This window comes from Phocoena sinus, chromosome 16 (assembly GCF_008692025.1).
Source record: "Phocoena sinus isolate mPhoSin1 chromosome 16, mPhoSin1.pri, whole genome shotgun sequence".
In the NCBI taxonomy this organism is placed as follows: domain Eukaryota; kingdom Metazoa; phylum Chordata; class Mammalia; order Artiodactyla; family Phocoenidae; genus Phocoena; species Phocoena sinus.
The window spans coordinates 53170020-53194026 of record NC_045778.1 but is presented as its reverse complement, the minus strand read 5'-3'; the positions used below and the strand labels follow the sequence as shown (position 1 = coordinate 53194026).

At 39.5% G+C, this 24007-nt stretch overlaps 1 protein-coding gene across 4 annotated transcripts in view; it reads left to right on the top strand.

Moving 5' to 3' along the window:
- TCTN3 (tectonic family member 3) overlaps window positions 1–20783 on the top strand; it is a 45267-nt gene extending 24484 nt beyond the window's left edge. For 2 of the 4 annotated variants that reach the window (XM_032607361.1, XM_032607358.1), the window contains exons 11-14: window positions 256–350; window positions 631–784; window positions 4755–4892; window positions 18277–20783. In XM_032607361.1, coding sequence (XP_032463252.1) covers window positions 256–350; window positions 631–784; window positions 4755–4892; window positions 18277–18531 — 642 coding nt within the window. In that variant the 3' untranslated portion in view covers window positions 18532–20783. Of the gene's footprint in view, window positions 1–255; window positions 351–630; window positions 785–4754; window positions 4893–13259; window positions 13462–18276 lie in introns of those variants that run through there. The other 2 variants (XM_032607359.1, XM_032607360.1) reach the window with 2 other exon arrangements.
- The last annotated feature ends 3224 nt before the right edge of the window (window positions 20784–24007 follow it).

Below are 24007 nucleotides of genomic sequence, written 5' to 3'. Positions count from 1 at the left end.
CCTGCCGATGCAGGGGATGCGGGTTCGTGCCCCGGTCCGGGAAGATCCCACATGCTGCGGAGCAGCTGGGCCCGTGAGCCATGGCCGCTGAGCCTAAGCGTCTGGAGCCTGTGCTCCGCAACGGGAGAGGCCACAACAGTGAGAGGCCCGTGTAATGCAAAAAAAAAAAAAGCATTAAGGAAATAAGCATAAATTTTCCAATCTGCCTACTTTTTTTTCTTTTATGATCTCCTTGACCATCGCCTTCCACCTCAGATGACCCTCTTACAGAGCAAGGGTGATGGAACTTGCTCTATTAAGAGACATGAAGTACAATTTGGAGTGAATGCTATATCTGGATGCAAGCTCAGGTAATTCTCTGCTTCCACATCATTTCCAACAAATTTGTCTCTGCCTGTAGGGAATATGTTGATGTGGCAACTTTTATATTTTGAAATCAGGCTTCAGAGAATGCTAGTTAGGAGTAATGTTTAAATAATATTAATATTACTAAGACTTTTTTTTGACAGTCCTTTATATCTGCTAAGGATTATTTCCTTCCGTTTATTTTGAGATATCATTTCTAATGTTTGGATGAATTACATTATTATGTTAGCATTGGACTCCAGCCTCCGTGGTGTTTCATTTCAGGCTGAAAAGGGTGGACTGCAGCCACTTGCAGCGGGAGATTTATCGGACTCTTCATGGAAGTCCCAGACCAGAGCACGTTGCCATCTTTGGTAATGCTGACCCAGCCCAGAAGGGAGAGTGGACCAGGATCCTCAGCAGGAACTGCAGTGTTTCAGTAAGGAGAGAAATACACATTCTGACCAAAGCCCACTTTCCTCTTTTGTTTATTAAGATTAAAACCAGCCCTGTTTCCATGGTTGATTTGGTTGTCATAGAAGAAAGATAATGTGGTTGTCATAAAGAAAGAATATAAGAAATCATGCCCATTTGAAGTCATTATTTCAGGTTAGGTTTATACATAACTTTCCTCACTCAGAGAAAAATTTGAAGGTTGGAAGTCTAGAGATTGGCCTCTGGTTCAAAATCAATCTTACTCATAATAGGAGAAAAATAAACTAAATATATTTCATATATATTTCAAATATTCTCTTACATTCTTGAATATTTGGTGAGCACAGATTCTTTCTTTGAGGTTGAAATTGTGTTCCTTGTGTTATAAAACATTTTTACATGTACGTTTAGTAAAAATACATTAACAGGGTAAAAATTCAAACCATGTAGAATAGTGTTAGTGAAAAGTAAAAACCTCAGTACCCACTGCCCCTGAAGAAATCTCATTTAGCTGTTTCTGTTTTTACTTTTTCTGGTGGCCACTACATCAGTGCTCAGCAGGTGTACCTCTTGATTCCAGTCTAAGTAAAATAGGGAAATCTGTGTGTGTCTAAGTAAAATAAAGAAATCTTTCTTCTTCCTCTTTTGCCTATCCCCTACCTCCTGGCTTTAATCAACTGTACCTTTCATTTTATTTCCTTTCACTTAAGCTTTTTAATTGTTTATTTTTCTGTATAAATAATACATACACTTGGCTCAAAATTCCAAAAGTACAAAATAAAACTCTCTCTCAGACAACTCTTCCTTTCCACAGAGGCAAACGAAGTTACTAGTTTCTTTCCTTCTAGAGATATTGTGTGCTCACACAAGAAAATACTCATATTCTTTTTTTTAATCCAAATGCAATAATATGATAAACACAGCTCTGCACTTTGCTTTTTTCATTTGACCTTCAGAGTTTATTCCATATCAGTATATAATAAGCTTCCTCATTCTTTGCATGGTATAGTTGCCTACTATTCCATTATATGGATGAACCATAAATAATTTATTTAGCCAGTTTTATTGGCGAACATTCGGCTTGTTTTCAGCCTTTTGCTGTTACAGTGTGGCATTTTATTTTATTTTATTATTTTTAAAAATAAATTTATTTATTTATTGTTGGCTGCATTGGGTCTTCGTTGCAGTGCGCAGGCTTCTCATTGCAGTGGCTTCTCTTGTTGCAGAGCACAAGCTCTAGGTGCACGGGCTTCAGTAGTTGTGGCACGTGGGCTCAGTAGTTGTGGCTCGCGGGCTCTAAAGCACAGGCTCAGTAGTTATGGTGCACAGGCTTAGTTGCTCCGTGGCATGTGGGATCTTCCCAGACCAGGGCTCGAACCCATGTTCCCTTCATTGGCAGGTGGATTCTTAACCACTGCACCACCGGGGAAGTCCTTTTTTAAAATTTTATTTTATTTTATTTTTTTGGCTGTGTTCGGTCTTTGCTGCTGTGCACGGGCTTTCTCTAGTTGCGGCGAGCAGGGGCTCCTCTTCATCGTGGTGCATGGGCTTCTCATTGTGGTGGCTTCTCTTGTTGCAGAGCACAGGCTCTAGGCATGTGGGCTTCAGTAGTTGTGGTGTGTGGGCTCAGTAGTTGTGGTGCACGGGCTTAGTTTCCCCGCGGCATGTGGGATCTTCCCAGACCAGGGCTCAAACCTTTGTCCCCTGCATTAGCAGGCGGATTCTTAACCACTGCAAGTGTGGCATTTTATAACCTGGTTCAGGCACCATTTCATACATGTGAAAATAAACCTATATGATAAATCCTAGAAGTAGAATTGCTAGATCAAAAGGTATATGCAGGGCTTCCCTGGTGGCGCAGTGGTTGGGAGCCCGCCTGCTGATGCAGGGGACACGGGTTCGTGCCCCGGTCCGGGAAGATCCCACATGCCGCGGAGCGGCTGGGCCCATGAGCCATGGCCACTGAGCCTGCGCGTCCGGAGCCTGTGCTCTGCAACGTGAGAGGCCACAGCAGTGAGAGGCCCGCGTACCGCAAAAAAAAAAAAAAAAAAAAAGGGTATATGCATTTAACTTTTTAATAAATATTGCCACTTTATTTCCCATCAGGTTGTACCAATTTACAGTCCTACTATCCATCTATGAGGTGGCTTGTTACCCCATACTCTCCTCAACACTGAGTTATCAAACTTTTAATCTTTGCTCATCTGATAAGTGAAAAATAGCATTCCATTGTAGTTTTATTTTTCTATTGCTGTGAGTAAGGTTGAGTATCTTGACATATAGTTGAACAATTCGTGTTTTTTTCACTATGATCTATTTATATCTCTTGCCCATTTATTGATTACTTGTCTTATAACTTGTAGAAAATCTTTGTATTTGAGAAATTGGCTCTTTTCTGTTGTATGATTTGTAGATATTATTTTCCCAGTTTGTCATTTGTCTTTTGACTTTGTTTATGGCTTTCATGCCATGCAGAAATTGATTTTCATATTGTGAGATTTATCAATCTTCTTTTTTTTTTTTTCCAACTTTCATGTTTTGGTTCAGACTTTGAAAGGCCTTTCCCCTTAGAGATTATTTATAAAATGCCCCCTTTCCCTTTCTCAGCACTATTATGACTTGATTCCTTGTATACTTCTTTCCTTTAATGAGACTTGGGGGATAAGTAGCTACATGTACTTGATCCAGCCTTTGGGGAACTGCAGTCAAACTGAGTTCTCTTAAACTTCATACAGCCATACTGAGGGAGTGTGGTTTTCAGTAATACATGGCTGAGTACAGAAAAGGGATGGTTAGTGACAAGGATTGAGATTAGAGTGGAACTACTCTTTATTATTCTTAAACCTACTATTTATATTTTTAAATCACATTTTTGAAGGATATTTGATAACATGGAAAATTTTTCCTGATGTAGGTAGAATAAATGAAAGGAAAAGTATTTTAAAATATTTGAAACAAACACATGAAAAGATTTTCAACATCATTAGCCATTAAGGAAATGCAGAACCCCAAGGAGATACCACTTCATACCCACTGGGATGGCTATAATTTTAAAAATGGGCAATAACAAGTGTTGGCAGGAATGTGGAGAAATTGGAACCCTCAGACATTGTTGTTGGTACTGCAAAATGGTGGAGCCGATTTGGAAAAGACTTTGACAGTTCCTTAATAAATTGAACATAAACATAGCTGTCTTCCCCTAGTCCTAGTTTAGACATGTTATTGCCTGTGTCTGAGCCTTACTATAAAAAGTATGAAGTTAGAAAAGCACAGGCATATTTGAGGATAGTTTGTATCTGCTAAGTTATAGTAACCTGATTTGTGTCCTCACTTCCATCAGTGCTACCTGCATCTTGGAATTAATCCTCCTGGGGGTCACACTGCTTGGTTGGACTTCGTAATCTAACCCTGAAATGTCCTTCCTTAATCTTTTCGCTGTTCCTGTGTTCAAATCCTTTGCTTCAGTCAAGTGATCTGCTCAAGGCCAGTGCCTCACACATGTCTGGCACATAGGAGACACTCAGTAACTATTCTAATTAATCAGCAGCTGTCCCTCAGTGGCATCATATGCTGTTCTAGTTGCATACCATTTTATATGCCATCTCTCTACGTAAATTTTCCTTTAAACACTATTTTTTCCAGTCACATATTATTCATCCCAGTTCCACAAAACCATCCTCAACCAGAAATGGCTGTTTCTTCTTCTGGCGTTCCACAGTACTGACTGCATCACTCACTGAGCACTTCTTATAACCATTGTACGTGGGTTCATGTTTTATTAATCTCTACATTAGTATTTCTATTTTAGAATATTAATTTTTTAAGCTCATGGACAGTAATATGGCCTATTATGAACTTCTGTGTCCTTTCTCTAAGCCACATTGCCTTCTCTGTTATTGTGTAATGTTTAAGAAACAGTGGCTACTTAATGCATGGTAAATAACTATAGCAAATGCTTCTTTTCCCTTCTGCAGGCTATGCATTGTACTTCCTGCTGTGTCATACCAGTTTCCTTGGAGATCCAGATACTGTGGGCATATGTAGGCCTCCAGTCCAACCCACAAGCTCATGTGTCAGGAGCCCGATTCCTATACCACTGTCAGCCCATACAGGTAAGTCTTGGCTCATAAAGGACCACCAAGCCTTACAAAGCCTCGATTGTCTTATCAGCCGTTTGATGACCAGATAATTTTTTAACTTCTGAGAGCCAATTTATGCTACCAGCCAATGTTTGGTTAGAATGAGCTGACACAATTTACTTTCAAGTCAATCCTCCCTGCCTGGTTACTGAAATTTAACATGTTTTTATGGTGAATACAATCTATATCGCTTTTTTTCTGTTTCTTTTTTTTTTTTTTAATTTCATGACTATAGTAATAGGTTAGTTCTTTTAACTTAATCATACCAGTATTACTACACTGGTTGATTCAACCACAGAAAAGATTTTCCATAACTGTGTTCAGTGTGACAGTCACATGCTAATTAGAGTCTCTGGGCCTGTTGGTTGCTGTTAAAGTTACTACTGTGGCTAGTTTGTAGTCATCAATTCTTGGTTGATTGCACTCCATTAAAATTAATTTTTGGGGACACGGGTTCGTTCCCCGATCCGGGAAGATCCCACATGGTGTGGAGCGGCTGGGCCCGTGAGCCATGGCCACTGAGCCTGTGCGTTCGGAGCCTGTGCTCCACAACGGGAGAGGCCACAGTAGTGGGAGGCCCACGTACCGCAAAAATAAATAAATAAAAATAATTTTTTTTTTTTTTGGCTGCACCATGCGGCTTGTGGGATCTTAGTTCCCGGACCAGGGATCGAACCTGTACCCCCTGCAGTGGAAGTGCAGAATCCTAAACACTGGACCGCCGGGAAATCCCCTAAAATAAATAATTTTAATATGTAGTAGACATATACCCATTGTTTATGATATGCCTTAAGACAGCTTTAGCATCTGTCTTGGTTTTAGAACCTAACACTTAGCTTTAGAAGTTCAAAAACAGAAATCATTAGGTCCTGGTGAACTGATTCATGTATGAACTTATTAACTTTTAATGGAAATTAAAACTAATTGAAATTATTACCTGTCATTGCATTTACCTCCCAGAAAAGGAGCTAAAGGTATTTTACTTCTGACTTAAACGTAGTCTCTACTACGTTTTAGCTCCTCCCTCACAACAGAGTTGACCACCTTAGCTCTCTATGCCTGTAAATGTGTTAAAACTCAGGTTGATGGAAACTGTGTTAATGAGAACATTCCATTCTCCTTGTGTTGGTTTACTGAATAAAATAGAACTCTCTGTAAGACTCATTTAATCTGTTACAGATTAATCTGTTGCACTGAATCTATTGTTTTATTTTTATGAACTGTATCTTTATTTATGAATACTTGTGTAGTTTGGGAGGATACCTACAGGACTGTTTTTATCTTCCTGAATCTCTGGCTCTCTTAGGCATTGAAGCTACCCAGTGCCTCTTTCTTGTCTAGATATTTTTAATCATTATATTTTTCTAGTATTTAGTAGAGGTTAGCTTTTCAGGTTAGTCTGCCCCTCTACAAAGTGTTTTGTTTTATAAATTTGTGTCAACATTTAAAAATCAAGAAATTTTACCTTCACATGCAGATCTCTGACTTCTCTTGAAAATCTGGTGGTAAAGATCCTACACTCCTGCATGGCATAAACTCTCCTGCCGCTGAATGGTGATTTCAACTAATAGAGTACCTCATTCACATGGCCTATACCTACCCACCCTTAGCCATCCCACTTCTCTCATTCAGGTTACTTGCTTAGGCTGGTAGGCATTTGTGGTTTTGCACCTTGAAATGAAGGTCGGTTGAATTTTGAACTGAACTGTCTGAATGACTTTTCATGGTATAAATGTAGCTTTAGAAACACTTGAGATTCCTCTCACTATAAAAAGTGAAGCAGCAAAATTTTTGGAATGTTCCCAGCAACAAACTACAAAATAGGGAAGAATTTAAGCAAAACACTGTGTAGACTTCCCTGTCTTCTTGTATGATAATAATAATAGCAAAACTTTTTTTTTTTTTTTTTGCGATACACGGGCCTCTCACTGTTGTGGCCTCTCCCGTTGCGGAGCACAGGTTCCGGACGCACAGGCTCAGCGGCCGTGGCTCACGGGCCCAGCCGCTCCGCAGCATGTGGGATCTTCCCAGACCGGGGCATGAACCCGTGTCCCCTGCATCGGCAGGCAGACTCTCAACCACTGCGCCACCAGAGAAGCCCCTAGCAAAACATTTATTGAACATTTACTATGTAACAGGCACTGGTAATATTTTTTATGTGTTTTTAGTATTGAATTCTCACAACAAACCCATGAAGTAAATAGGACTTATTTACATGGTACTCTGCTACTTATGTTTTTGTACTAATTGGTCCTTTAAAGGGATCATTAAGTTTGGGTCTTGATAAAATACATCATGTCTTCTGTCTGAATATAAACTTTCTTTTAATTTAAAAAAGAAAATATATCTCAAGGAAGAAACAACTAGTTATAAAGAATATTTTGAATCAATAAAACCAAAATAATAAGTGAGATAAAAGAACAGTGTAGCATCACAGGATCAAGGCTCTGAACCTTTTTAGAATTATAATATTCATTTCTATATTTAAGTGGATCATCAAGCTTTTTGGATTATCTAGGAGACCTGTTGCCTGAAGTTGAGGGTGGTAATTAAGATCCCAGGCATGAGTCAGACAGACGTAGGCCCAAATCAAGTTATTTTATTTCTCTAAATCTAATTACTCTCATCTATAAGATGGAGATTAATAATAATACTTCATTAGGTTGTGCAGATTAGATGAGATCATAAAATAAAACATTTAACATTTCCTGGCACATAGTGAATACTCAGTAAATATCGCTCATCATATCATCATTATTATTTTATTATCATACCTTTTTTGGTTCTGAATTTCCATATAAATAGCATATCAAATAGGTTTAAAGCAAAACACAGAAGAGATAAGCAGGAATTGGAGCAGTGTTTTTCAACCTTTGTTAGCTATCATCCGTGGTAAGAAATATATTTTACAGGGCTTCCCTGGTGGCGCAGTGGTTGAGAGTCCGCCTGCCGATGCAGGGGACGCGGGTTCGTGCCCCTGTCCGGGAAGATCCCACATGCCGCGAAGCAGCTGGGCCCGTGAGCCATGGCCGCTGAGCCTGCGCGTCTGGAGCCTGTGCTCCGCAACGGGAGAGGCCACAACGGTGAGAGGCCTGCGTACAGCAAAAAAAAAAAAAAAAAAAAAAAAAAAAAGAAATATATTTTACATCACAACCCAGCTTGTAACACATACTTATATAAAACTGAAATAAGATTTTTATAAAACATTATCTTTATGCAGTACACTCTGTGATAGTCTGTTCTATTGTAATTTATTCTGTTTTATTTTTAATGGTAGACACTAGTGGGTTGCAATTTGAAAAACTTTTAGAGAATATATCTCTGACTACATTTCAAAACTAAATATATTGTTTAATAAATGCCTTTTATTCATCATATTATAAATGAAAGTTAGCAGTGTTTATGCCTCAATTAAATAGCATATGCTAGAAAAACTGCCAACCTAGCTATGAGTCTAGCTAGTGGTTCTTTTTTTTTTTTTTTTTTTTGGTGGTACGCGGGCCTCTGGCCTCTCCCATTGCAGAGCACAGGCTCCGGATGCGCAGGCTCAGTGGCCATGGCTCACGGGCCCAGCCGCTCCGCGGCATGTGGGATCTTCCCGGACCAGGGCACGAACCCATGTCCTCTGCATTGGCAGGCGGACTCTCAACCACTGCGCCACCAAGGAAGCCCTAGCTAGTGGTTCTTAATTTTATGGATCCTGTTGAGAATATGTTGAAAGCTATTCACTTACTAGAAAAATGCACAGACACACAACATTCTTTATATAGTTTCAAGGGATTTATTGATTTCTTGAAGCCCAGCTAAGAATCTCTGCCACAATCTCTTAATTAAACAGGCAGTATACTAGGAAAGATAAAGAACACTAAACAAAATAAGAATAATTCAGAATTAGATTTTTTGAAATAATTGCTGTGAAAGAAAGGACTAGGAAGTGGCTGGATTGGTAACAAACAGTTCTGTTTCTCGTTTCTGTTGATGTATTGGAGAATACCAAACGACCTCTCTTCTGAGAAGGGGCAACAGTAACACCGCCAGTGGACTTGGTTGCTATGACAGTCAGTAAAGTTTCTGTTACTAAAGTCTTTCTTTTTCAGGGATCAGTCAACCACTATTTGCTTCTCTCTCGATGAATGGTTAGACTATAGAAGTTCTCTGCCCCTTTCTGTGGTTCTTAGTAGCCTGTATAGAACTTTACCTAGTTCTATAGGTAAAGTTCTGTTATCTTATTACCTCTTTTCATTTTTTTAAAGAACTTTTTAAAGTTATACTCATTGTTCCATATGTTAAAATGTATAACCACCTAAGATCTCTCCCTGACACATGACGTTTAGGAACATTTACTCTAACATATGCATTCTCTTTGACTCATTTGAAAATCTTGATAACTTCACTGACATCTTTAAAATAAGTGAGGGTATTAAAATTTTTTTCATTGGTTTTTCCCTCAAATATGTTTTTCCCCAAGAAAATATGGAGAAATAATGTATATGTTATCTGGAAAGTGTTATATATAAATAATTCATTAGTTATTTTTCAGAAATTATTATTGATTTTACTGTATTTAAATCACTAGTTCTCCTAAAATCAGTTTTAATACCAGATATCAGCAAACTTCTTAAAAATCATGTACTTATAAGTTCTAACAATCATAATAGATACCACCATTTCTGATTGTCTTAGATTAAATGAGACTCATGAATATAACAAGCAGATGCAGTTCATGTTTTTGCATTGGATTCTCATTTGGACAAACAATTGTAAAATATATTTTGGGATAGTTGAGGAAACTTGAATATAGACTATATTTTAGATAGAAATACCATTAACATGAAAAAATAGAGATTCATTTTTTTAAAGTAGATTATAAAACAGCCTATACAGTATGATCCCATATAGTTAAAAATGCATATATCAATGTCTGTATGTATAGATAAAGATGTAAATGTTAGTAGTGGTATTCTTGGTGATGGAAATATGGTGTTTTTATATCTTGTTTATTTATCATTATTCTTTAATTTTTTTACAGTATAATTTACTGCTTTTGTAATAATTAAACTTACTCAAAGTCACTAAGAAAACATCTAAAAATAACTAGATGTTATTTTCAGGAATTCCCTGGTGGTCCAGTGGTTAGGACTCTGTGCTTTCACTGCCAAAGGCACGGGTTTGATCCCTAGTCAGGGAACTAAGATCCTGCAAGCAGCACGGCATGGCCAAAAATTAAAAATAATTATAATAATTAGATGTTATTTTAAAGATGAATTTATTCAGTTTCATTTACAATAGCATGAGAAAACATAAAGTACTTAGGAACAAATTTAGCAAAAAGAATGCAAAAACCTCTTCATTATAGAACATTACTGAGAGAAACTATAAGAGACCTAAATAAATGGAGTGATATACCATGTTCATGGAGAAGAAGACAGATCCATTATCTGTCCCCAGATGGATCTATAGAATCAATGCAAACCCCCAAAACTCCTAGTAGGCATTTTTGTGGAAATTGACAAGCAGATTCTAAAATTTACATGAAAATGCAAAGGACTTAGAATAGCCAAAACAATTTTGAAAAAGAAGAACAAAGATGGAGGACTTTACTGATTTCAGGATTTACTCTAAATCTTAGTGTGGTACTGGTAACAAATAGACCAATGAGAAAAAAACAGGAAGTCTAAAGATAGATCCACAAAAAATTCAATAGGAAAAGGACTTTTTTTAAAACAGTTGGTGCTGGAACAACTGGATAAAACTGGAACTACTGAATAAACATATGGGGAGCAAATGAACTAACTCGATACACAAAAATACTTATGCCTTGATCATAAACCTATATGTGAAATCCAGAGTCATAAAGCTTCTAAAAGAAACAGAATATCTTTGCAAATTTGAAGTAGGTAAAGATTTCTTGGGCAAGAAACAAAAATCATTAACCGTAAAACTAAAAACTTGATAAATTCGACCTCATCAAAATTTAAAATCTCTGCTTATCAAAAAATACCGTTATGAAAATGAAAAGCCAGACTGCAGTTTGGGAGACCATATTTCTCAATGCATTATCTGACAAAAGATCATATCGAGAATATGTAAAGAACACCAACAAATAAATAATGGAAGGACCAAAAAAAAAAAACCACTAGAAATGGGCAAAAGATTTGAACAGATACTACATAAATGACCAATAAACATGAAAAAGTGCTCAACATCTTTAGTCATTAGGGATATGCAAATTAAAAGCATAAGACACCACTCACTAGAATATCCAATAGAATATGCACTAGAATAGCTAAAATCAAAAAGACTGTGATAACGTGAAATCTTGCAAGAATGTAGAACAACTGGAGCTCCCATACTTCGCTAATGGGAATGAAAAATGGTACAATCACTTAGTCTTACAAATTCATCTTCTCTATGACCCAGCAATTTTTCCTGGTTATTTACCCAAAAGAAATTAAAACATATGTCCAAAACAAGATTTGTACAAGAATGTTCATCACAGCCTTAGTCTTAATAGCACATAGTCCATAGTCTGAAATATGTAGCTACAAAAACATAAATCTAAGAGATGGTATCCACAGCTTTTTCTCTAATAGTGATAGTTTTCATTTGTATTGATTTGACATAGAGGATTAGCACATAATGGTTTAAAAGTTATCATTATAAATATGTAATATAGTAACATATAGGGTGTACTTCTTATTACCAAAGCCAAACAGAATCTAATCCAAACTTTTCATGTTATTAAACAGTAAATCTTACTTGGGGACAAAGTATTTTGCTGCGTGTAAACTGAACTGAAGCAAATAAATCTCCTAAGCTTCACAAAGTGTTAAAACAGAATTGCTGGTGGTAAACATCATAAAATATTATAGCTTAAGGTAGAAATAAGTTGTCAACCATACATAACAGAACTAGATCCATAGTAAAAGAAATTGTGCTGACTTGGCTTTGTGCCTTTTGTTTTGATAAAAGAAATGAGATGACCAGACTTTTTTTTTTTTTTTTTGACTGTGTTTGGTCTTCGTTGCTGAGCGTGGGCTTTCTCTCGTTGCGGCGAGCAGGGTGCTACTCTTCGTTGTGGTGTGTAGGCTTCTCATTGCGGTGGCTTCTTTTGTCGCAGAGCATGAGCTCTGGGCTTGCGGGCTTCAGTAGTTGTGGCGCCCAGCTTAGTTGCCCAGCGGCATGTGGGATCTTCCCAGACCAGGGCTCGAACCTGTGTCCCCTGCATTGGCAGGCGGATTCTTGACCACTGTGCCACCAAGGAAGTCCCAATAACCGGACTCTGAGGGTTTTTTGGGGTTTTTTTTTGCTTGTTTGTTTTTTTGTTTTGTTTTGTTTTTTTCAGTATTCTTGCTATACATGCTAAACAGTGAATTCCCTAATTTTGCTTATATGTAACTTTTAAAATGCAAATAAAAAACTTTAGACTTAAGAATTCATGTGTAACACACTGAACTTTAAAATCTTTTTCATGTGGCACTAAAACACAGGTTCTAAAATAGGTCAGTAACATTCAGTATTATCCAGTGACCTGGCAAGTGCATTCAAGTTCCTTTTAATTATTGGATCATCTACTAGACTGCACTTGTTCCAAACCTCCACATAAATATGGAGGCATATTTTTAATATATGAAGAATAAGCATTTCATTTGAAATATTAACAAGTAAGTATATGAATGAATGAACCACAACCTTTAGAGATCCTAATTACAGTGTGGTGGGAAGGATAAGGAGTCAAAGTAACCTGTAATTGCTGACTCTCAAATTAGCTACGGCATACTTACTACCTTGTGATTTATTTACCTCTTCTTACTTTATATTAGTTCCCTGTCTCCAAAATACCTCTACTCATTTGTGCAAAAAAGGATCTTTGTTGAGTGCCTCCCCTGTGCCAAGTATCATGCTTGGTGCTAGGTACAGTGTGGTAAACAAGATAGACGTCATCCACCCTTACAGAAGGTGTGGAGCAATACCGAGGTGAGGTTTGGAACACTGTTACAGAAACTATCCAGGATATGCTGATAGCCTGGGCCCAGATGTGAGGGCTGCAGGAAGGAGACAGAGTTCAGATTTATCACAGATAGGACTTGATTGCTTGGATGCAGAGGTTGAGGGAGAGAATGAGTCAAGGATGATGGACAGTTTTTAGTTTGGGCGTTTCATTCAGTTCTTTTATGTCTTATATGGTAATAGCCTGTTGACTACCAAATGTAATCCTACTTTTTGCAATAACCCTTGTATTTTTCATCCCCTCCCCCACCCGCCACCACCACCACCCTTTTTTAATTTGGTAGGTATTCTGAAGTTTTTCTTTCTTTTTTGTTTTGTTTGTTTTGGAAGGCCACCCTCAAGCTACTGGAACCCACTTTACCTGTCAAGTGCCTGGAAATATACATCTCCCAGATGGCTCTTAACTAATGACTTAAGGGCATAGGAATATGAGAGCCCAACTCCCTTGCCTTGGGTTGGGAGCACACAATTGTTGGAACTGTAAATCCTACATTATAGCTCAGAATTCCCCTGCAGATTAGGCTGATGCTACATAATGGTATAATATATCAAATTACTTAATAATTGTATAATTTATCAAAATAATATGTAAACATATTTTTAAAGTCAAAAATGCTAGAAAAGAGGATCTCTTAATAAAAAATCAAGTCCCATATCCCCCCTGCTCTCCAGAAATTAACCTGTTTAACTCTTCCTCTTTCTTGCTGGTATTTGTCTCAATTTCTAAGCAATATCATACTCAGTTATCTCTTGAATTTAGAGTTTATATAATCTATTGACATCCTATCTTGGTAGATGAGTTTAGCTTTGTTACTCTTCTCCTACCCCTCCCACCACTCTCCCAGTATAGTTAGATCAAAATGTTTTATTAAGTCAATATTCAGTGTTTCGTTTCTGTGATCATACATTTATGTTGAGCCAAGTAATTAAATTTTTGTGAAATGTTTTATTCTTCCTAAAATTAATAATTACCTCATATTTCATTTCTTTAATTTTCTTTGAGCTAATGACTAAAACTTCTCACATACTCTAACAGCTCTGTAAAATTTCTCTCAATGCAGTTTTCCAGCTGCATTGCCAGCTGAACTTGCCAATAGTGCTACTTGTTCTACCTTTCCTACGTATTTTCTTCATGGAGACCTCCATAACCTGATGTAAAATGGACTAGTTGCTGCCCAGCAGCTGTTTTGGAGCTTTCCTTTACTGTCATCTTGGAGATTCCCCCTTGCTTCCTACTTGTGTTAGAGTTGCTGTTAACTAGACATTACTTTTTCATTTTTCTTGGCTTATTCTCTTGTTTTGGTGGAGCTCAAATTCTAATAACATCTTTGAGAAAAGGAGCATGTAAAATACATTTTTTTCTTTAGTTCCCACATCTAAAGATAACTTTATTTAACCACCATCGTTATCATTATCATGATGCATAGTTGATCATTTGGCTAGGTATAGAATCCTAGATTGAAAATAATTTTCACTCTCAATTTTGAAAGCATTCCTCTAGTTTCCAATATTGCTGTTGAGAAGCCATTTTAAGATATTATTTTTTTTTTTTTTTTTTTTTTTTTGTGGTACGCGGGCCTCTCACTGTTGTGGCCTCTCCCGTTGCGGAGCACAGGCTCCGGACGCGCAGGCTCAGCGGCCATGGCTCACGGGCCCAGCCGCTCCGCGGCATGTGGGATCTTCCCGGACCGGGGCACGAACCCGTGTCCCCTGCATCGGCAGGCGGACTCTCAACCACTGCGCCACCAGGGAAGCCCTAAGATATTATTTTGACCCCTAATAGTCTGAAGTTTCCACAGAATGAGGCCTTGGGTAGTATTTTTTCTTCATTCATCATACCGAACAATTCATGGGATTTTTTTACTCTTTTAAAGCTCAGATCTGATAAATTTCGATTATTATTATATGTTTAATAATTTCCTCCCCACTATTTTCTGTTCTTTCTTTTTGGAACTCCTATTAATCTGTTACAGGATCAATATATTGATTTTCTAATTTTTTCTTTTCTCTTATATTGTCTCTCTGTTTATCTTTTTGTTCTTTCTAGAAGAGTTCCTCAACTTTGTCTTTGAGTCTTTTTACTGAATTTCTTTTGACTATCACATTTTTAATATCTGAGAGCTCACTCCTATTCTGTATCTTTTCATAATATCCTTTTCTTATCTATTTTTAAGATATTAACAATTTTTTGTCTTCATCTTTAATCTCTGTTTCCTCTGAATTTGTTTATCCCATTCATTTGGTACAGTTTTTCGCTTTAAGATGAGAAACTTCTCCCACTTACCTGGCAATCTCTAGCTGTCTATCCAAAATAAGAGTAAGGTGCTAAACTGATGGAAAGCTCTGTGATCATGAGTGAGACTTATTGACTTGTAGGCTTCACTGTAGGGTGGTTAGGTGCAGTAGCTTTGAGGGTTGTAGGACTGCCAATGTCATTATCTTTTTATCTTCTTATTGGGACTGTTAATTTTCTCCAGAAAAAAACCCCTCCTGGCTCCTGACTGAAGGGTATGTGTGTAAGACCATCTCTCACCATTTTGAAGCCAGACTGGGGGAAGGGATTTCATTATACAGAATAATTGCCCTATTTTTAGTTCCATACCTCACTCTGTCCTTTTCTTTTTAATTTATTTATTTTATTTATTTTTTTATTTTTGGCTGCATTGGGTCTTCATTGCTGTGTGCAAGCATTTTTTTTTTTTCCTCTAGTTGCAGAGAGCGGGGACTACTCTTCTTTGAGGTGCGAGGGCTTCTCATTGCGGTGGCTTCTCTTGTTGCAGAGCACAGGCTCTAGGCTTGCGGGCTTCAGTAGTTGTGGCTCACCAGCTCTAGAGCGCAGGCTCAGTAGTTGTGGCGCACGGGCTTAGTTGCTGCACGGCATGTGGGATCTTCCTAGACCAGGGCTCGAACCTGTGTCCCCTGCATTGGCAGGCAGATTCTTAACCACTGTGCCACTAGGGAAGCCCTCACTCTGTCCTTTTCTATGTCCAGTGGCCCTAAATCCAGAATTTCTCTGGTTTAAATTTTCTAGTCTCTTGTTGAGATAGGAAAAGGGTGGTTGTCTGATTGCATTGAGGAGGGTATCATTCAGTAACCATTTTCTGTCCCTGCTTCATCCCTACTTCCCTGTTGTCTTCTGTTACTGAGTCTTTCAGGGTTCTACAGAGATCTTCTTCTAGTCTCTGAAGGCTTTTAGGTTTGGCCTTCTTTCCCTCTGTGAAACCTTGCCTCCATCTGTTTTCTGTATTCACATATTATGATATCTCTCCATTTCAGTGAAGATGGAATTTTGTATCTGTTTCTTATTGTATTGGAATGGTTTTAAGATATACAGAGAGAAGACATGTCTTTACATTGCCATCCTAAAATCAAGTCCAGTAGTAGCTCTTGATGAGCCTAATCCCAAGTGAGTCTGAAGAAAACAGTTCGAAGAACTTTTACCATGTGGGATTTCCCAGCCATTGAAATACCACTATAGACTTAAACATATATATACACACATATATATGTGTGTGTGTATATGTATGTATATATGTGTGTGTGTGTGTATATATATTTGGGTAGACATGGGCCTAAAGTTTGCCTTCTTGGGCTCATAGCTATCTAAGAGGTCAGTTCTCAGTATAGGCTGACCCCAAGGCTCCAGAAGTTCCCTGATTTTGGAGTTTGCAGGGGCTAATGACACTTTTCCCTACCTCAGCTTGAAACCAATTAAAAGAGTCAGGTGGAGATCAAAATATCAGCTTTATCACTAATAAACACTAGATAGGTAGATTTGGCTTGGGTGTGTAGCAGTGAGCTTCCTAATGTAGAACTACACTCTTCCATTATGAGGCCACTACCCTAGTTATAACCACAACACCTGGGACTGCTTGTAGGCAGTTTAAAATCTCCCCTCCCCCTAAAGGCTCTGAAATGAGTCAGAACAGCCCATTAATTAAATCAACTCTTAGGCAACACTGAACCCAAGGCTGAAAATTCATTCCCTATTCTATTTCCCATCCCAAAGTGTTTCTAGCCATCCCAGCTCATATAGCTCATCAGGCATTCTGCAGTGAGGTTAAATAACAATGTTAACGTATTTCAATAATATCAACTGCAAAGATTTGCTCCAAAAATTGAATATATATCCTTTCCCCATTATAAAGTTCCTAGGGAAAAATTAAAATCCTAAACAGGAAATCCTTTTGTAAGTTAAAGTCCAAAGAAAGTTTATTACTTAATCTTAAGTAATAAACTCCTCCCCATTTTCTTTGGTTAGTCTCAGCCAGTTTTCAATGCCTGGCTGGAGTCAGGATACCCTCAGCATCTTCAGCCTAAGCTGGCTGTACTTGGAATGTATGTGGGTCTTTCAATGCCACAGAAGTTACATTAGTTCTGTGCCAAGTCCCATATGAGCTTCACTGTTTAAAAAAAAAAAATCCAAAGAGTTAGTATGACATGCAAGATTATCACAACACTGGCCCCATATCCATTTATTTTAAAAATGCCTGTGGAAGGGTATACCAAGCAAAATTATGTTCCCAGAGCCTGATATTTACTGTTGCCAAAGACCACAGCAGAGATATGTGGCATCAGAGTGAAGGAAGGTAAATAAAAATCTTCATTTCTGGTTCAACAAGATAGTTATTTACTGTCAAATTATAATCAAAAGTTTGCCTAGTGAGCAGAGTCAGAACAAAGGGAATTCAGTTTAGACAAACTTAATTCCAGTCATCAGGCTGCAACCATATCTACCCAAAGCTATGTCTGTTAGATCAGATACTTGAGTCAGCTTGACAAGGAGCATCTTTTTCATTTGACTTGAATTGGTGTTTTGTTGGGAGGATCCTTTCTAACCCTGAGATTCTGTGAATTTGATGGTTTTTCAATCTACATTACTGAGTTCTTTGCTTTTTCCATGAAGTTTCACATTTCTTTCTACAACTGAAGAAGGAATAGAAATACTGCTAGTACGTGTGTACTGTTTTAGAGCCTGGAACCTTTTGGGACCTGATAAGGTAGAGCTGCTAAACACCTAACAGCAGCAGTTTCTACCTGATAAGGTAGAGCTGCTAAACACATAACAGAAGCAGTGGCTTCTTTGATATCAGACAGGTCCCCAACTGCGGGAAGCTAGAGTCAGTCTTTTGGTAGGTGTAACTGTTCACAGTTCTGGTGTCCTCGAGTATTGCTAAGAAATTAATTTCCTTGTGTCTCACTCAGAAGGAGAACTACATAGGATCAATATGAGAAAAAGGTCTGTCTTGCTTAGAGCAGTGTGTTTTGAGTCTTTATTCAGGGAAGTAATAATAACAGTCAAATTGGAGGGCTATTTGAATGGGTACCAAGCACTAACCTGTCACAGACGAATTTCTTCCTGCAGGATTCCCAACAAGAAACAGAAGTACCTTTGACAACTGTTGTGACCTTTGTGGACATTACCCAGAAGCCAGAGCCTCCAAGAGGCCAACCCAGAATGGACTGGAAATTGCCATTCGACTTCTTCTTTCCCTTCAAAATGGTATTCAGCAGAGGAGTAGACTCTCAAAAAGGCTCAGTCTCTCCAATTCTTATCCTGTGTCTCTTACTACTTGGAGTTCTCAACCTAGAGACTAAGTGAAAAAAAGGAGAAGAAGCAGATTTCAGTTTTTCCCATGGGAAGTTCAGAGGCACCCTGCTTATCTTGGCTAAACAGATCCTCACCTGCTCATGACCAGAGGAGAGCATTTAGGAAAACAGAGGACGTAAATGAAGGAGTGGAATTGCTGGGCAATATGGTAACTTTATGTTTAATCTATTGAGGAACTGCCAAATTACTTTCCAAACTGGCTGCACCACCAGCAGTATGTGACGGTTCCAGTTTCTCCACATCCTTCCCAATATTTGTTATTTTTATACTAGGCATCCTAATGGGTGTGAAATGGTATCTCATTGTGATCTACCATGCCTTTTTAAACTGTAGTGTATGAGATCTTACACTAGAAGTGAGCACATCTGCTCTTCCAGGGCAGGAATACCCCAAGTATTCTTTTCCTCTCTACCCCTCTACTAATTTGATTAGCTTGTAAGCCTAGTTTCCAATTACAAAGCTGCTTAACATAGATAAGATTTTATGATGTTCTTATCTCCAGTCACTCCCCTTGTAACAGACCTTTGAAAAACATTTTTTTTGTTTTTTGCGGTACGCAGGCCTCTCACTGTTGTGGCCTCTCCAGTTGCGGGCACAGGCTCCAGACGCGCAGGCTCAGCGGCCATGACTCACGGGCCCAGCCGCTCCGCGGCATGTGGGATCTTCCCGGACTGGGGCACGAACCCGTGTCTCCTGCATCGGCAGGCAGACTCTCAACCACTGCGCCACAAGGGAAGCCCTGAAAAACATTTTTTAAAATCATCTAGAGAATAATGCAGTCTTCTTCCCTCCCTTTATTTATACAGGAGGTCTCTTACTGCACGAGGTCTCTATTGTAATCATGTATTCAATTTAAGGAGCAAGTTTTACTGTAAAGGGGTATGTGCAATTTGGATAGAATGAAATTGAAATCCCAGCCGGCCCGTTACAGGTGTGGAGAAACAGGTACTCTCAAATACTTTTAGTGAGAACATAAACTGGTAGAAACTTGGAGAGAAGGGCAAATAGCTATTTAATATGTATCAAAAGCCTTAAAAATGTTCACAAACTTTAACCCAACAATTCCACTTATTAGACATTATGGGGGGGGATGTCCAACAATAGGGAATTAGTTAAGTAAACTATGATGTATCCATAGATTGCAATGTTGTACAACCACCGAAAATTGAGTAGACCTGGCTTTATTGCCATAAGAAAACATTCATGATCTATTTTTAGTGAATAGGCTACAAAATAGTACATATACTTTATGGTGCTATTTTTGTAAAACAAAAAATATTTATACATATGTACTTAAACATCTGGAAAGCTAACATGTCTAAAATGGGAATTTTTTCTTAATAATAAGCATTTCTGATTTTTATAATCAGAGAAAATAAAACTGTATTTTAAAGAAAATATTTGTTCTCCAGGAAAAACCTCCCTGTTTATTGTATATAGGAATGTTCCTTATTTATGAGTAACTTCCCATTTCTGTTGATATATTTGCTTGTTTGGCATTCTGGGCCTGTCTTTTAAAGCAGGGGTTCCTAAAGGCCAGTGACATCATAAACTGGGGTTCTTTAAAATGCTGATTCCTCGGCCCTGCGTCTAGAGATTCTAATTCATTGGGGGCTCAAAGAATCTGTATCTTTTAAAGGCCTTCCTGGTGCTTCTGATGTTCAGCCTGGTTTGTGAAACTACAAAGTTACATTGCATAGTCTGGCTGAAACTGGTTAAGCGTTTGTCCTAACATTGCCAACTCACGTAACATGTCTACCGGCCTAGCCTACTCCCTTTTCTCGGAGAATCCCCTCCACACAGAGCTCTGCTGTGTTGGAGTTACCTGCGTGACCCCTCCTCTCCCTGCCACAGCTGACTAGACCAAAAATGGAGTCCTGGACCAAGTTAGGCCAGTAAGATTTTTTTCTCTAGGAATATGAAACTAGGATGAAGTCTAAAAGTCAGTGGGGAGGAGGCACTAAAGATATTTTAGGGCTGAGGAAGACATTTTCCACCAGATGTTCACTAATGAAGAGTGTATCTTAAACGGAGAAAAAAGAAGCAGATTGCAGACAGAAGTGTAAATAGGAAACCCAGAAATGGAGGAGAATATTGGTTCCCAACTTCCAGTTCCTTGTACCCACCTCTTATGACATCCAATTTTACCTTCTGCTCTTCTTTACATTTTACTCTTTCTAGTAAATTGTGTTGTGTGAATAAGTTTCTGTTACTAACAATTAAAGAACCTGAGACTAAGATAACTTTATTTTTTAAAAGATTTATTTATTATTTATTTTATTTTTGTCTGCATCAGGTCTTAGTTGTGGCACGCGGGATCTTTCATTGCAGCGTGCGGGCTCTTCGTTGCAGCATGCGGGCTTCTCTCTGGTTGTGGCGTGCAGGCTCCAGAGCGTGTGTGCTCTGTAGTTGTGGCGCGTGGGTTCCAGAGCTCATGGGCTCTGTAGTTTGTGGCACGCAGGCTTTCTAGTTGAGGCGCACGAGCTCAGTAGTTGTGGCATGCGGGCTGTTACCCCGCAGCCCGTGGGATCTTAGTTCCCTGACCAGGGATGCAACCTGTGTCCCCTGCATTGTAAGGCAGATTCTTTACCACTGGACCACCAGGGAAGTCCCCTAAGATAACTTTAACCTAGTACTCTATGGCAGGTAAAGATGCAGTCTTCAATCCTGCATTCTTATAGTCAAGTTCTAAATAGTCCACTTCCTTTGTGACTTTCTGGTCATGTCCAGCCCTATTTCCACTTGCTGAGACAAAAGTTAAATCCCTCCAATCCAAATAGAATCACTTTTTTTTTTTTTTAAGTTACATGAAGGAAAGATACCATGGCTGTATTATTTCCTTGATTTCTTTTTTCTTTCTTTCTTCTTTTTTTTTTGGCTATATTCACTAGTTTGTTTTATTTTCTATTTCCTTCATTTCTATGGAAAGGCAAACTAGATTATAATTCTGGTATTTGATTTTTCCCAACCCACAGTCACATATCCCACTCCTTTCTCTTTATTGGTGAAGTAGAATATTAATAGTAAGACAGTAATGAAAATAAATAGAAAATATTTGGACAATGTTAAAGGATTTTCATATTTGATCTTTTTGTTTTGTTTTGTTTTGTTTTGTTTGCGGCACGCGGGCCTCTCACTGCTGTGGCCTCTCCCGCCGCGGAGCACAGGCTCCGGACGCGCAGGCTCAGCGGCCATGGCTCACAGGCCCAGCCCCTCCGCTGCACGTGGGATCCTCCCGGACCGGGGCACGAACCCACGTCCCCGCATCGGCAGGCGGACTCTCAACCACTGCGCCACCAGGGAAGCCCCATATTTGATCTTAACAATGCTATAGGCTAATTTATGTAGAATATAGTATATAGAATATAGGCAAGTATAGAAGATAGACAAGGGCATTATTATTAACACATTACTTATTTGAGAAAACTAAGCCCAAGGAAATTATTTGAGAAAACTAAGCCCAAGGAAATTAAGTCCATTCATTTATCAAATATTTATTGGCTATTATGTGCCAGGAATATACTTCCCTGCTCTTGGGAGCTTATATTCTAGCAGGGAAGGCAGACAAACAATTAACATAAGGTGATGTGTGGGTTATGGACACATTAAGAACAGAACAGCACTTCCTGAGTGGAGAAAGCCTCTGTCCCTAATGATTTTAGCTATACCCACAGTTACCTATTTTGTTCTAAGTTCATGGTGAGAATCTTAAAAGTTCAAGTACCCAATGAAACTACTGGAGGGCAGTTTTATTTCTTTTGTATCCCCTACCCTAGTTTAAATCCAAAGTGCTCAAAACTTAACACATGTTCGGTGTTCTCATTCGTCACCCAAAAGAATTGCTCCCCACATCTATTTCCTAACACTGTGTTGCAGCACCACCAGATTTGCAACTACCCCTCCTTGTCTCTCACGCTCCCCCTTTCAAGTATTTAGCGAGGTCACCTCTCCCTCCTTTATGCTCCCTGCCCCCTACTGGAGCCTTTTCCCCAGTCATCATTTCTTTACTTGGGCCTTTGCGATAGGCTAACCAAGCTCCCAGCTTATACCCCTCTCTACTGATTTCAGACACACAAATCTGATCATGCCACTCCAGTACTTTAAAAGTCATGGTTCTCTAACTTTGAGGATGATAAAACTTGAAACCTTTAGCATGGCACAGAAATTTTGCAAGATGCCCCTACCCCACCCAACACCCCACCTATCATGCAGCCTCTCCTCATAGGGTGTCTCCTGCCTCTGCATATTCCATTCCCTCTTCCTCCTGTGATCCTGCTCCCCTCTTATACGTGAACTACTTACTTCTTGTCCTTCAAAGCACAATTCGAGGGCTTCCCTGGTGGCGCGGTGGTCGAGAGTCCGCCTGCCAATGCAGGGGACACGGGTTCGTGCCCCGGTCTAGGAAGATCCCACATGCCGCGGAGCGGCTGGGCCCGTGAGCCATGGCCGCTGAGCCTGCGCTCCGCAATGGGAGAGGCCACAACAGTGAGAGGCCCGTGTACAGCAGAAAAAAAAAAAAGCACAATTCGAATATCTGCTCTTTTCAAAGCCTTGCCTGTTGCGCCCCTGGGCACCCCCTCCTCTAATATTAATCACACAGTGCTGTAATCTTTTGCTCACCTGTCTGCCTTCTCATAAGGCTATGGACTGATCTAGAGAGATGATGATGTCTTCCTCCAAACCTAGGGAATGCCTGCTACATGAAGTAGCCAACGTTTTAAGAGCGAGGGAATGAATAAATAGGCTCAGCAATGTTCTCAGGGACAACTACGCAAGGGGCAAGATGCCTTCCTCGTCACCGACCTCCACCCAAGTGCTCTGCCCTCCCCAACCCCCCGCGTGCCCAGCGTGCCCAGCAGTACCTCTGTGCCTATGCAGGAATGTGCCCTTTGAGGAAAACACAGCAAGTATAACAGAGGGAGAGAGTCTGAGCTCTAATTTAAAGGGTAGATCCGCATTCACCTTTGGAATGGTGTCAATTGCCAGGGATTAAATACAACTATTTTAAACTACAGTAGTCTCACCAATGCCCTTGCTGAACGAGAGTTGGGCTGGGACACTTGGGGAAATCTCCAGGCGACTAGGGGGCAAATCATTTTATCACAGTGCCAACATATTTCCATTGAGGCAGCAGAAGTTCGCCTGGATTGTGGGATCCTCAAATTGTGTACATTGATCCAACCGATTGATATTTCTGAGGTGTGCCTGGGATATGATGATCAACAGTGACAAACACACCGTATGGGATCGACCAGCAGCTGAGGGATCCAGGCATCTTTTCTGCCTCCCTGTAAGGCCCGATGGGCGACCCTCTTCAGCCCAGTTCCCGTCTGCTCCTGGGACATGGACATTCACCAAGAGCGCTCCAGCCCCGCCCCGTCGCCCCCGCCCCCGCAGTCGTCCGCCTGGCCTCAGCGGGCTGGGCTCGCCACGTGGAGCGCGGGCCCGATTCTCAGAAGGCGCCTAC